The sequence below is a fragment of the Pempheris klunzingeri genome, chromosome 19, assembly GCF_042242105.1.
Source record: "Pempheris klunzingeri isolate RE-2024b chromosome 19, fPemKlu1.hap1, whole genome shotgun sequence".
Taxonomy (NCBI): Eukaryota; Metazoa; Chordata; class Actinopteri; order Acropomatiformes; family Pempheridae; genus Pempheris; species Pempheris klunzingeri.
The window spans coordinates 22,764,359-22,779,077 of NC_092030.1; the positions used below are offsets into that span (position 1 = coordinate 22,764,359).

The window sequence follows — 14,719 nt, forward strand, 5'->3', positions numbered from 1 at the left end:
TGGTTATGATGGTGGTGGTGGTGGTTAGTAGTATTGTTGTCATCATTAGTATTATTAGTAGTATTGTTGTCATCATTAGTATTATTACTAATACTATTAAAAAAGAATCAATCTAATTTGTTAAAGTGAAAGTGCAGAAAAGTGGAGACAGATGAAAGCAATAAGGAAAACCACAACAGTTTATGTTAATGAGACAGAGGGGGGGTCGTCTCCATGGCAACAGAACAACAGAGAGAGAGAAGAGAGAAGAAGACTGTGGAGGGAAGACGAGCAGGAGAGGAATCAGCCGACAGGAAGAGAGGACGATCATCAGCAGCAGGTGAAGAACATACATGTTTCCCATCATGCACCTGTTCACGTTCAGTTAATGGAGGTCAGTCAGTCAGAGGCTGGACATACTACACAGTACTACACAGTACTACACAGTACTACACACTGCTACACAGTACTACACACTGCTACACGGTGCTACACAGTACTACACAGTACTACACACTGCTACACAGTGCTACACAGTGCTACACAGTACTACATAGTACTACACAGTACTACACACTGCTACACAGTACTACATACTGCTACACAGTGCTACACGGTGCTACACAGTACTACACAGTACTACACACTGCTACACAGTACTACACACTGCTACACGGTGCTATACAGTACTACACAGTACTACACACTGCTACACAGTGCTACACAGTACTACACACTGCTACACAGTACTACACACTGCTACACAGTACTACACAGTACTACACACTGCTACACAGTACTACACAGTGCTACACAGTACTACACAGTACTACACTCTGCTACACAGTACTACACACTGCTACACAGTACTACACAGTACTACACACTGCTACACAGTACTACACAGTACTACACACTGCTACACACTGCTACACAGTACTACACACTGCTACACAGTACTACACAGTACTACACACTGCTACACACTGCTACACAGTACTACACAGTACTACACAGTACTACACACTGCTACACAGTACTACACACTGCTACACGGTGCTACACAGTACTACACAGTACTACACACTGCTACACAGTGCTACACAGTGCTACACAGTACTACACAGTACTACACAGTACTACACACTGCTACACAGTACTACACACTGCTACACAGTGCTACACGGTGCTACACAGTACTACACAGTACTACACACTGCTACACAGTACTACACACTGCTACACGGTGCTATACAGTACTACACAGTACTACACACTGCTACACAGTGCTACACAGTACTACACACTGCTACACAGTACTACACACTGCTACACAGTACTACACAGTACTACACACTGCTACACAGTACTACACAGTGCTACACAGTACTACACAGTACTACACTCTGCTACACAGTACTACACACTGCTACACAGTACTACACAGTACTACACACTGCTACACAGTACTACACAGTACTACACACTGCTACACACTGCTACACAGTACTACACACTGCTACACAGTACTACACAGTACTACACACTGCTACACACTGCTACACAGTACTACACAGTACTACACAGTACTACACACTGCTACACAGTACTACACAGTACTACACACTGCTACACACTGCTACACAGTACTACACAGTACTACACACTGCTACACAGTACTACACAGTACTACACAGTACTACACACTGCTACACACTGCTACACAGTACTACACACTGCTACACACTGCTTGTTTAATAATCATTAAAGGGATATTTCATAATTCTTGGTGCTGATATTGGGACTGAAAAACTTTGAAACTGCCCTTTAAAAAGAATCACTGGCTTGTGATTGGTTAAAGTTTCGTGTTTCGTCACCTGAAGCTTCAGTGCCAATGGCGTGCTTCTGTGGCAACCGCGAGGAATTTTATGGAGAAGTCCTCCTATTGGACGAGAGGAAGATCACGCTGACGGCCGAGCGAGGCATCAAGGTGAGCGAGGACTTCCTGTTACACATTTCAATTTTTCTTCTTTTCTGCTGCCTTTGTTTTCTCTCATGCTCTCATCTGTTTTCTCTTCAGACATCATCAAAGGCTGCGGCCATCTTGCAGCAGGTGTTTTCTCACCTGAACGTGGTTGAAGGCGAGTTCTTCGGTTTGAGATTCTGTAACAACAAACAGCAGACGGTGAGAAAAAAAACAGGAAGTTTCATTTAAACCTCACAGACGTAGAAATGGTAACTGCTGTGATGTTTAACCTGATTGACCTGAATGTGGTTTGGTTTCAGTTCTGGTTGGATCCGTCTAAAACTCTCTCACAGCATCGACACCTCGGTGAGTTTCTCAACCAAACCATTGAAATTCTACAATAAATTACATTTTAGATTTTAGACTTAGACTTAGACTAGTCTGACTTTTCTGGTTTTTATTTTCTCCATCAAACAGAGAAATTTAGAAATGTATGACATAACTTCCATGATCTCAGTAATCTGATTTTATTTAGATAAAAGAAGATTTTTAAAAGTTCTTCTGAATGACAAAACACAGAAATGTGATTGACTGATTCCAAACTTGATTTTCTTTCCTCTGGTTTTGTCACAGTTGGGCCGCCGTACATTTTCTACTTCGGTGTCCGATTTTACGTTGAGAATCCGTCAAAACTGAAAGAGGAAACGACACGGTAACATTACTCCAGCGTTTCACTAACATTATTTATATATACAAAAGGATTTTAAAAGTTTAATTCAGTAAATTAAACTGTTTTTGTTTTTATTCAATTTGTATTATTTAAATGATAATTTGTCTTTAACTAACAGACTAACTGTCTGCTCACCTGTTCGTCAGGTATCAGTTCTACCTGCAGCTTCGTCAGGATGTCCGTCGGGGCCGTCTGCCGTGCCCCCCCCACCTCAGACCTCGACTGTCGGCTCTGATGCTGCAGGGTGAGAAAACGCTGTGATGTCATTAATGAACGTTAACAAGGCGTGAAAAAGGCACGAGGGGGAAACTCTTTTATTTTGATAGTCACCAATGTTCTCCTTCCTCTGTCTTCACTTCCTCCCACCACTGTTGATCAGTCCCACCTGTGTTTCATTACCTGTCCAGGTGTGGTAAGTCTGTGTCTTCCTCACCTTCTCTTTGTCTTTGTGACAAGCGTTCCAGGATTCTTCCTGTTTGGTGTTTCCTGACATCATCTGTCTGAACCTCTTTGGATAACTCACCTGATCTCTGATGGCTTACCTTTGGACCCGCCTCTGCTACGAAAGATGTTCCACCTTAACAGACGTAGAGACGTTCCACCTGAACAGACATATCAATCAATCAATCTTTATTTATATAGCACCAATTCACAACAGCGTTATCTCAAGACTCTTTCCACAAAGAGCAGGTTTAGACCAAACTGTTTAATTAGAGAGAGACCAACGATTCAGGAATTCAACATGAAGGATTCAAGAATCCCCACAGAGCAGCATCAGATATTATATTATATTGAGCAACAGTGGAGGAAGAACTCCCCTTTAACGGGAAGAAACCTGGAACAGACCCAGGATCAATGTGGGCGGCTTCTGTAGGGGTCCATGTTAGAGAGAGAGAGAGAGAGAGAGAGAGAGAGAGAGAGAGAGAGAGAGAGAGAGAGAGAGACACAAACAGCAACCAACATACTAACAGTGACTACAGCACTAACAATAGGAATGTGACTAAAAGATTAGCAGTATGATATTATTGAAAAACATGACGAGTGGCCGACGATCCGCAGCAGTGATTCATGAAGCAGAGAACCACATCAGCAGGACCAGGATCCACAGGAACCTGAGAGATGAGAAAGCACAGAAAGGCTCCGGGGAAGATAGCAAGTTAGAGGCAGACATTAAAGAGACATGAAGCATCAGGATGGAGAGGAAGAGGAGGAGAGAGGAGCCCAGTGCATCATGGGAGTCCACCGGCAGTCTGAGCCTATAGCAGCATAACTAGGGGCTGGTCCAAGGCCTGACCCAGACTGGAAGGAGGTTCCACAGGAGAGGAGCCTGATAGCTGAAAGCTCTGGCTCCATCACTACTTTAGAGGACTTTAGGAACCACCAGTAGACCTGCAGTCTGGGAGCACAGTGCTCTAGTGGGGTAGTACGGTACTATGAGCTCTTTAAGATATGATGGAGCCTGAACATTAAGAGCTTTGGAGGTGAGGAGAAGGATTTTAAACTCTATTCTAGATTTTACTGGAAGCCAGTGAAGAGAAGCCAGTACAGGAGAAATGTGGTCTCTTCTTTTAGTTCTGGTCAGAACAGGAGCAGCAGCATTCTGGACCAGCTGGAGAGTCTTTAAGGACTTATTGGGGCAGCCTGATAATAATGAGTTACAATAGTCCAACCTAGAAGTGACTAATGCGTGTACTAATTTTTCTGCATCATCTGTGGATATGATGGGCCTGATTTTAGCAATATTACGTAGATGGAAAAAGGCAGTTCTAGTAATCTGTTAAATGTGGAGTTAAAGGACAAATCCTGATCAAATAAGACTCCCAGATTCCTCCCAGTGGAGCTGGAGGCCAGAGTGATGCTGTCCAGAGCAGTTATGTTGGTAGAAAAGGTGTCTCTGAGGTGTCTGGGGCCGAGCAAAATAACTTCAGTTTAGTCTGAGTTTAGCAGCAGAAAGTTGCTGCTCATCCAGGACTTTATGTCCTTAAGGCAGATTTGAAGTTTAGCCAACTGATTGGGTTCATCTGGCTTTATTGATACATATAATTGTGTGTCATCTGCATAACAGTGGAAATGAATGGAGTGCTTCCTGATAATATTACCAAGAGGAAGCATATATAAGATAAAGAGTATTGGTCCAAGCACTGAGCCTTGTGGAACTCCATGTCTAACCTTAGTGTGGACAGAGGATTCATTGTTAACGTGAACAAACTGAAATCAATCTAATAAATAGGACTTAAACCAGCTTAATGCAGTTCCTTTTATACTAATGAACTGTTCCAGTCTCTGTAACAGGATGTGATGGTCAATGGTGTCGAAAGCAGCACTCAGGTCTAACAAGACCAGGACAGAGAGAAGTCCTCTGTCTGATGCACTCAGGTCTAACAAGACCAGGACAGAGAGAAGTCCTCTGTCTGATGCCATAAGGAGGTCTGTAACCTTCACCAGTGTCTCTGTGCTGTGGTTCGCTCTAAAACCTGACTGAAGATCCTCTAATAGACTATTAGAATTTAGAAAGTCACACAGCTGGTTGGCTGCTGCTTTCTCCAGGATCTTGGAGAGAAAGGGAAGGTTGGATGAAGGTCTATAGTTGGCTGATACACCTGAATCCAGAGAGGGCTTTTTCAGGAGACGTTTAATTACTGCTACTTTAAAGGACTGAGGTACGTAGCCTGTTAGTAAAGACTGATTGATCAGATCCAGTAAGGACGTGTTAATTAGGGGCAGGACCTCCTTAAGTAGTCCAGTAGGAATGGGGTCTAGGAGACCAGCTGACGGTCTGGATGAGGAGATTATTGAAGCCAGTTCAGAAAGATCAATTGGAGAAAAACAGTCCAAATACACATCAATACACATAGAGACGTTCCACCTGAACAGACCTGGTCTCCTGGTTTCCTCCACCTGTAACTTCCTGATGTTAAACTCTGCTGCTTTTGTTATTTTGGAGAAAAACTAGAGAAAAATATTTTCATTCAAGATGAATTTATCAACATACTTTACAAAATATATTTCAATATGATTTTAAATTTAAGCCAATTAGGGAACAAGTACTGGAAAATGTTGTTAAATTAAAATGATTTTTCAATAATGATAAAAACTGAAATCTTAACTTGATTTTCTCCAGCGGAGCGAGGCGACTACAGCGAGGCAGAGCCGTCAGGCTCAGAGGAGAACCAGGAAGTACAACACATCTACAAAACACTCAGGTAAACAGGAAACACCTACAAAACATGGTGGTTGTAGATGTTGTTGATGTTTATGTTGTTGATGTTGTGCCCCCCCCCCCCCCCCCCCCCCCCTCTGTTGTCCAGCGGTGTCTCTCGTCCTCAGGCTCAGAGTCTCTTACTGTCTCTCGGCAGCTCTCTGCAGATGTTTGGAGTATCTCTGTTTGCCGCCTACGTAAGATCACCAGTCACTGATCACTGATCATTGATCATTGAATTATCTGTTTTGATCTATTGTTCTTTGTTGTCTGATAGTCAGACGGAGCTCGTCTTCATCAGTGGGCGAACCGCAGAGAAACACGTCTGCATTTAAAATCAGTGAAACACCAAAAGTACCACAACGTACCTTCAACTTCCTCGACCCAGTCTGGACCTGATCCTAGTCTGGACCAAGTCAGTGGGTCTGACTCTGAAGTGGACATTAGGTTTCCTGGTTCTGGTTTATGGCTCAGTAACCGTGGTTATGTAACAAGCCACAGAAACTTCAAATGAATCCGTAGGTGAGGAGGAGGCGTCACAGCCCCACAAACACACATGTGATGATGATGATGATGACGTCCATAGAGTCCTCAGTAGACCTAGTGTCCAGTTCAGAGTCAGACCCAGTGATCTGGTCCAGACAGTGATCTGGTCTGGCACGATCTGAGTGGGAACAAACATGTTGATCCAAAGGGTGGAGAAAATAATAGCGCTCAAGAAAGTCTCGCTGTGACCCTTAGGGGGTGCTGTACATTGAAATGTTGTTTCCATTTTTATTTCAGGGCTGACCTCATGTTTAATGATTCCTGGATCTTCACTCCCATGATCTCTCTCTTCCTCGCCAGGGCGAGAACCAGATGGAATACTTCCTGGGTCCGGCGCCTGTGGGTGTGGTTGTCTACAAGAACAAAGAGTTGATGGGAAAATATCTCTGGTAGGAGTGAGACCTCACTATTTTTGTTCATCTCTGACATACAGCTATTCAGTCTGTCCTTCTTTTTTGTTCAGAGTGAGACCCCTTCACTTTGACATCATCTGGTGGTGATAAATAAAATCACGAGTTTGTATAAATACAAATGTATGACCAGATGAATGTCTAATCATGTGACCTGTGGTCTTTTCCTTCAGGCAGAGAATCACCAAACTTCATTTTAAAGACGAGACCTTTGAGCTCAGAGTTGCCAGACAAAATGTGAGTTCTCATTGGCTGACTGATGCTAATGTTAATGCTAGTCATATAGTCCAGATAGATGTCAGGGTAGCTTTGCCATGCTAAATTGTTCTTGTTATTGTTCATATTGATGTAGTTTATTTCTAATCTTCTTACTGCACATAGAGAGACAAGTTTCACTGGAGTCAAATTCCTTGTTTGCTTGAACAAACTTGGCCAATAAAGTTGATTCTGATTCTAATGCTAACTGTGATGCTAACAGTTTATTAGTTCTACTAAAAATGTAGAAAAACAATGAAATGTGGAAAACGTTTCATCTGATTTAAGAGCTCAACACACACAGATACACACACAGAGTAACACAAGTGTATGTGTGTGTGTGTGTGTGTGTGTGTGTGTGTGTGTGTGTTTCAGGGCTTAGAAACGTCATTCTTCTTCCAGATGGCAGATCGGTCTGACTGTAAACGTTTGTGGAGATGTTGTGTTGAACATCACATCTTCTTCAGGTACACAAACACACACACGCTGACATTTAGAAGCAATGTGTTTGGGACTGGAGTGTGTGTGTGCAGTTTAGAGTGACACTTCACACATTTAGTCTGAATTTACAGGATGCCGAAGCCTCCAACACACAACAGGTAACACACACATACACTCTTTAATCTTATTGTTAATGTAACTTTTCAATAACAATATGTTTGAAGTTTTTTCCTGCTAATGAATAATAATATGTGTGTGTATTTGTGTGTGTAGTGTTTCTTGTTCAGTCTCTCCAGTTTTTCCTCGGTGGAACGTCGTCGTGTTGAGAGACAAAGCAGCAGATTTCTGTCGGAGACCAAATCGTCCCAGTAGGCAACATGTTGTTAAATTCTAACTATTGTTATGACAATCATTATTCTAACTAGCTAATTAGTAGCTGCACCTCTGCTCCTGTCAGCTGTGACTCAAACACAGAAAATGTTCATTTATTGATTATTAGTTCTAGAGTCTTTATTCACTCATGGTTCATTTATGATTATTTCATTGTTAATCAATTATTTTTAGTCATCAATGATTTGACAGTAAAACTTTTCATGTTGTTGGTTAATTTTTTAATTTATGTTTCCTGTTGTATAATTGCACGTGACTGTCTCCACCTCCTCTCCTGCAATCAGCCAATCAGACAGCGAGTGTCAGCAGTGAACCAATCACAATGCAGACAGCACCGCCTGCTGTTCAAAGGTGAGAAAGCAGGACGAGAGACCCTCAGAGACATGTGATGTGGTCATGTGATGAAGCATGTGATGTACCTGCAGGTCAGGGGACGGGGCGGAGCATGACCATGTGAAGCCCAGTGCACCATGGGAAAATAATGGCCCTGTGAGGTAAAACAGAAAAACATAAAATAAAATAAATGTGTGTTACAACTGATTGCTGCCTCAGCAGAGTATACTCCACAATTTATTGATTATCTGTCAGGCAATACGATTAATGACACCACTAATGTAATCTGGTGAAAGAACTAATATTCAATAAAAGTAATCTGATTACTAACTCTATTCCAGTGGCCTGTTCAACCCAAAGTTTCCTCCAAACACCAAAGAAGAAGAACGAGATGGAGGAAGACACCAGAGGTAAGAAGGAAAGGAAAGGAGGGAAAGAAGGAAGGAAAGGAAAGAGGACTAAATAGAGGAATAAAGGAATATCTCATCTTATCTTAAATCATCGTGGTTTTTCTCTCGCCTGTCAGGCGGAGCAGAAGTCTGAACGGAGATCGACCAATCAGATGGCGGGAGAGGAAGTGAGCACTGTTTCTGCTCTCTTCATGCAGGAAAAAATTTGACGAGAGTTTAATGAGAAACAAAGTCGTTGTTATCAGCTGGAAGGTTAAATCATATTAACCCCTGTTAAGTGTTTGGAGGTGAAATAACAGTTTAATCAGTTAAAGTAATGAACCTTAATTAACTAGAATGGAGTACAGATGTGTTTTGCCCTTCACAGGGTTGAATGTGTGTGTTTGGAAGTTAAGCTTCAGGTTCGCAAGCTACATCTCCAAACTTTGATCTCCAGGTCTCGTTCCCATGGCAACACGAGCAGCGGCAGTGAGTCAGAGAAGATGACGAGCGACAGTGCGCGACGCCAACGAAGAACAAAAACCGGGTGACAAAACTATGAGTCTCTGGATCTCATTTCCTCAGTCTCTCTCATCTACTTTCTGTTTTCACCTGGTGGGCGTCATGGTGACCAAAGCATTCCACCAGCCAGTTACGCCCCAATTCAATTCAATTCAATTCACTTTATTTTGTATAGCCCAATATCACAACAGAGTGTCTCACAGTGCTTTACAAAGTTCACTGAAATAAACAAGAAGCGTAAGCGAACAAACAATCTAATAAAGAGTCCAGCAGTCAATGAGGCCGATGGATCAGTCCAATGGATCAGTCCGATGGATCAGTCCGAGACATCACCTGCCCTTTATGACCCTCCTTCTTCGGGAAGGAAAAACTCAAAAAACCCAGTGGGAAAAGAGAAACCTCCGGGAGCACCACAGTGAAGGAGAGATCCAGCTCCCAAGGACGGACAGGCTGGAGCCTTGGACAGACGCACATCCATTGGCTGGTGGAGAACCACATCAGCGGGACCAGGACCAGGATCCATAGGAACCAGGGAACCACATCAGCAGAACCAGGACCAGGATCCACAGGAACCAGAGAACCACATCAGCAGAACCAGGACCAGGACCCACAGGAACCAGAGAACCACATCAGCGGGGCCAGGACCAGGATCCATAGGAACCAGGGAACCACATCAGCAGAACCAGGACCAGGATCCATAGGAACCAGGGAACCACATCAGCAGAACCAGGACCAGGACCCACAGGAACCAGAGAACCACATCAGCGGGGCCAGGACCAGGATCCATAGGAACCAGGGAACCACATCAGCAGAACCAGGACCAGGATCCACAGGAACCAGAGAACCACATCAGCAGAACCAGGACCAGGACCCACAGGAACCAGAGAACCACATCAGCAGAACCAGGACCAGGATCCACAGGATCCACAGGAACCTGAGAGATGAGAAAGCACAGAAAGGCTCCAGGGAAGATATCAAGTTAGAGGCAGACATTTGACTGACATGAGACATAACGATGGAGAGGAAGAGGAGGATAGAGAATAGAGGAGCTCAGTGCACCATGGGAGTCCCCCGGCAGTCTAAGCCTGTAGCAGCATAACTAGGGGCTGGTCTAAGGCCTGAGCCAACCCTGAACTATATGCTTTGTCAAAAAGGAAGGTTTTTAGTCCACTCTTAAATGTAGAGAGGGTGTCTGCCCCCCGAACCCAAACTGGAAGGAGGTTCCACAGGAGAGGAGCCTGATAGTTGAAGACTCTGCCTCCTGAACTACTTTAGAGGACTTTAGGAACCACCAGTAGACCTGCAGTCTGGGAGCACAGTGCTCTAGTGGGGTAGTAAGGTACTATGAGCTCTTTAAGATATGATGGAGCCTGAACATTAAGAGCTTTGGAGGTGAGGAGAAGGATTTTAAACTCTATTCTAGATTTTACTGGAAGCCAGTGAAGAGAAGCCAGTACAGGAGAAATGTGGTCTCTTCTTTTAGTTCTGGTCAGAACAGGAGCAGCAGCGTTCTGGACCAGCTGGAGAGTCTTTAAGGACTTATTGGGGCAGCCTGATAATAATGAGTTACAATAGTCCAACCTAGAAGTGACTAATGTGTGGACTAGTGTTTCTGCATCATCTCCAGACAGGATGGACCTGGTTTTAACAACATTAGTAGATGGAAGAAGGCAGTTCTAGAAATCTGTTTAATGTGGGAGTTAAAGGACAAATCCTGATCAAATAAGACTCCCAGATTCCTCCCAGTGGAGCTGGAGGCCAGAGTAATGCCGTCCAGAGCAGTTATGTTGGTAGAAAAGGTGTCTCTGAGGTGTCTGTGGCCAAGCAAAATAACTTCAGTTTTATCTGAATTTAGCAGCAGAAAGTTGCTGCTCATCCAGGACTTTATGTCCTTAAGGCAGATTTGAAGTTTAGCCAACTGATTGGGTTCATCTGGCTTTATTGATACATATAATTGTGTATCATCTGCATAACAGTGGAAATTAATGGAGTGCTTCCTGATAATATTACCCAGAGGAAGCATATATAAGATAAAGAGTATTGGTCCAAGCACTGAGCCTTGTGGAACTCCATGTCTAACCTTAGTGTGGACAGAGGATTCATTGTTAACGTGTACAAACTGAAATCAATCTAATAAATAGGACTTAAAGCAGCTTAATGCAGTTCCTTTATACCAGTGAACTGTTCCAGTCTCTGTAACAGGATGTGATGGTCAATGGTGTCCTCTGTCTGATGCACTCAGGTCTAACAAGACCAGGACAGAGAGAAGTCTTCTGTCTGATGCCATAAGGAGGTCGTTTGTAACCTTCACCAGTGTCTCTGTGCTATAGTTCGCTCTAAAACCTGACTGAAAGTCCTCAAATAGACTATTAGAATTTAGAAAATTACACAGCTGATTAGCTACGACTTTCTCCAGGATCTTGGAGAGAAAGGGAAGGTTGGATGAAGGTCTATAGTTGCTAACACACCTGAATCAAGAGTAGGCTTTTTCAGGAGAGGTTTAATTACTGCTACTTTATAGGACTGCGGTACATAGCCTGTTAGTAAAGACTGATTTGTCATATCCAGTAAGGACGTGTTAATTAGGGGCAGGACCTCCTTAAGTAGTCCAGTAGGAATGGGGTCTAGGAGACATGTTGACGGTCTAGATGAGGAGATTATTGAGGTCAATTCGGCAAGATCAATTGGAGAAAAACAGTCCAAGTACACATCAGGTGTAACAGCTGTTTCTATGGTTCCTACGTTTGAAGTAGAATCTGACCCTGTTGAATCAGACCCTGTTGAGGGCAGGAGGTGCTGAATTTTGTCCCTAATAGTTAGAATTTTATTATTAAAGAAGCTCATGAAGTCGTTACTGCTAAGCTCTAAGGGAACACAAGGATCAATAGAGTTCTGGCTCCTTGTCAGCCTAGCTATTGTGCTAAAAAGGAATCTAGGGTTGCTTTTATTTTCTGCTATTAATGAGGAGTAGTAGGCGGCTCTGGCATTACAGAGGGCCTTTCTATAGGTTTTAAGACTATCTTGCCAGATTAAACGGGATTCTTCCACTTAGCCTTCGTGAGTGTTGCTTAAGCTCACGTGTCTGGGAGTTATACCAGGGAGCTTGTCTCTTTTCTTTAATTCTCTTCTTTTTTAGAGGGGCAATAGAGTCTAGTGTCATTCGCAGTGAACCTGCAGCACCATCAACCAGATAGTCAATTTGGGAGGGGTCAGATTAACATGGGGGTCGTCCACAGCACAGGGACACACTGGCTGAAATACTGAAGGAATCACCTCCTTAAATTTGGCAACAGCACTATCAGATAAGGATCTAGTGAGGACCTCTCTGTCATATAGAGCATAGTCCTGTAGCAAGAAATCAAATGTTAACAGGTAATGGTCTGATAAAATAGAGTTATGTGGAAAGACTGTTAACTGTTCAGTTTCAACACCATCAGCCAAAACAAGGTCAAGAGTGTGGTTAAAACAGTGAGTTGGTTCATTTACACTCTGGGAGAAGCCAATTGAGTCCAAAAGTGAGACAAAGGCAGTGCTGAGACTATCATTATCATTATCCACATGAATATTAAAATCACCTACTATAATCACTTTGTCCACACTAAGGACTAAGTCTGATAAAAACTCTGAAAACTCAGTTAAGAATTCAGAGTACGGGCCAGGAGGGCGGTACACTGTGACAACTAAGACTGGTTTTAGAGTTTTCCAGGTTGGGTGTGAAAAACTAAGAACAAGGCTTTCAAAAGAGATCGAACCCAAATAACAAATCAGAATCAGAGTCAGAATTCCTTTAATAATCCCCAGGGGATTGAGCAATCCTCAATTGCTTCGTAAATGACCAAAAATAATAATTGAGAAGCTAATAATTCTAGCTTTTAGAGGACTCAGAATGCTGGTAGTGGTCCACCAGTTAGCCTGTTAGTGCTAACACTGCTGCTGCTAGCGAATCATTCAGGCTAATGATAAATGAATAGCTTCTGGCCTGTTGCTTTTCAGTTATCATTCATTTGCAACTAATGCTAATGCTAATGCTGTCTCTGCTTTATAGACAGAGTCCCGATGCCCTCACATGGAAACACATCAAGTAAGTGTGTGTGTGTGTGTGTTTGTGTGAGAGACAGAGAGAAAGTTTGGCTGTCCACCTGTGTTGTGAGGACATACTTACTTATGGGGATGTTTTATCTTGGTCACTGTTGAGATGCTAAGATCAATCATCTGTCTTCATAAACACAGTAAAGGTTTCTGTCTGCTGCTCCTGACCGCCCCCACAGGAAACACAGCAGTACTGCAGGAGCAGTGTCATTCAGGGGGGATGCTCTGATTGGCTGAAGCTGACAGATGTCTGTGATTGGTTACTGATGAGTACGGATGATAAAACGTTTTACTTAAATAATTTAGTTGAGAGTACAAAAAAATACTGAAATAAATGAATAAATACATAAAACAACTAAATGTCACCTGAAACAAACCCATAAATAAGTTCATAATTAAACAATTGATAATAGAATGAATAGAATCCAATAGAATAGATGCAATCAGAATAGTGGTAATTAATTATCAATATTTAAGCTGTAGTAGGATAGATGTAGATAGGATTCAAACTAAAACTGTGTGTGTGTGTGTGTGTGTGTGTGTGTGTGTGTACAGGAAGCAGCTGGTGGATCCTGATGGTTGGATTGACAGACAGACGGAGGAAATACCTTATAAGGAAGTGAGGTGGGGAGGAGGGGAAGGGGGGAAGGAGGGAAGTGGGGCAGGAAGGTTACTCAGGAACTAAGGAAGCTTGTTTGCGTCCAATAGAGTCCTGGGGGAGCCAATAAGAAAGCGTCGTTCTCCACGGGGACGGCGTCATCATCGGTGTGTGTCGGCTTCAGATCTTCAGTAGGTCTCAATCAAATGTTTCATCGGACCATCTGATTGGCTGGTCATTCCTAAACAAACACACACACGCAGTGAAGTGCAGGTGAGACAGGTTCAGGTGAGACAGGTACAGGACACACAGATACAGGTGAGACAGGTACAGGTCACACACAGGTACAGGTGAGACAGGTACAGGTCACACACAGGTACAGGTGAGACAGGTACAGGTCACACAGATACAGGTGAGACGGGTACAGGTCATACACAGGTACAGGTGAGACACCTGAACTGTTTATCACCTGTCCTCAGCGAGTTGCTGTTTGTTTGTAATATTATTTTTTAATATTCTTTTAGTTCACAGATGGAGCTGATTCCTCCTCTTCCTGTTACCAAGGTAACCAACACTTCCTGTCGACTACAAATAGGTCCCTGAGGCAGCCGTCGACTCATCTTAACTCACGATCCCTTTCACATTTCCTCCAATATCATAAAAGTACTTCAGTGTGTACCTGTAATAGTTTATGAAGAACTACGTGTACTGTTTATCATGGTATGAAAGTTTGACGTCATTTTTGAAAACTTCTGTTAATGGAATATTAATTACTGGAGGTTAATATGAATAAATGATGAAGGTTTAAATATTGATGTCTAAAAATGTTCTGGTTCTGTTTTACATTGTGCGTGTGCCTTCTGTGTGACACC

The 14,719-nt window shown here is 43.0% G+C and overlaps 1 protein-coding gene across 1 annotated transcript; it reads left to right on the forward strand.

The window, feature by feature from the left end:
• The first annotated feature begins 1,873 nt into the window (after window positions 1-1,873).
• On the forward strand, window positions 1,874-14,562 carry epb41l4a (erythrocyte membrane protein band 4.1 like 4A). Its single transcript, XM_070851089.1, has 19 exons — window positions 1,874-1,969; window positions 2,060-2,164; window positions 2,266-2,311; window positions 2,579-2,657; window positions 2,822-2,919; window positions 5,797-5,878; window positions 5,984-6,071; window positions 6,721-6,809; window positions 7,004-7,067; window positions 7,461-7,584; window positions 8,201-8,267; window positions 8,342-8,410; window positions 8,591-8,659; window positions 8,776-8,826; window positions 9,096-9,185; window positions 13,206-13,241; window positions 13,805-13,873; window positions 13,958-14,038; window positions 14,372-14,562. Exons 1-19 carry the CDS (start codon window positions 1,874-1,876, stop codon window positions 14,448-14,450), a joined length of 1,482 nt encoding a protein of 493 aa, XP_070707190.1. The 3' UTR covers window positions 14,451-14,562.
• Window positions 14,563-14,719: the final 157 nt, after the last annotated feature.

Coding starts and splice junctions, on each gene's coding strand:
- epb41l4a (XM_070851089.1), top strand. CDS start 1,874: ATGGCGTGCTTCTGTGGCAACCGCGAGGAATTTTATGGAGAAGTCCTC. Junction 6,072..6,720: donor TATCTCTGTTTGCCGCCTAC/GTAAGATCACCA, acceptor CTTCCTCGCCAG/GGCGAGAACCAGATGGAATA. Junction 7,585..8,200: donor ACACACGCTGACATTTAGAA/GCAATGTGTTTG, acceptor TCCTGCAATCAG/CCAATCAGACAGCGAGTGTC.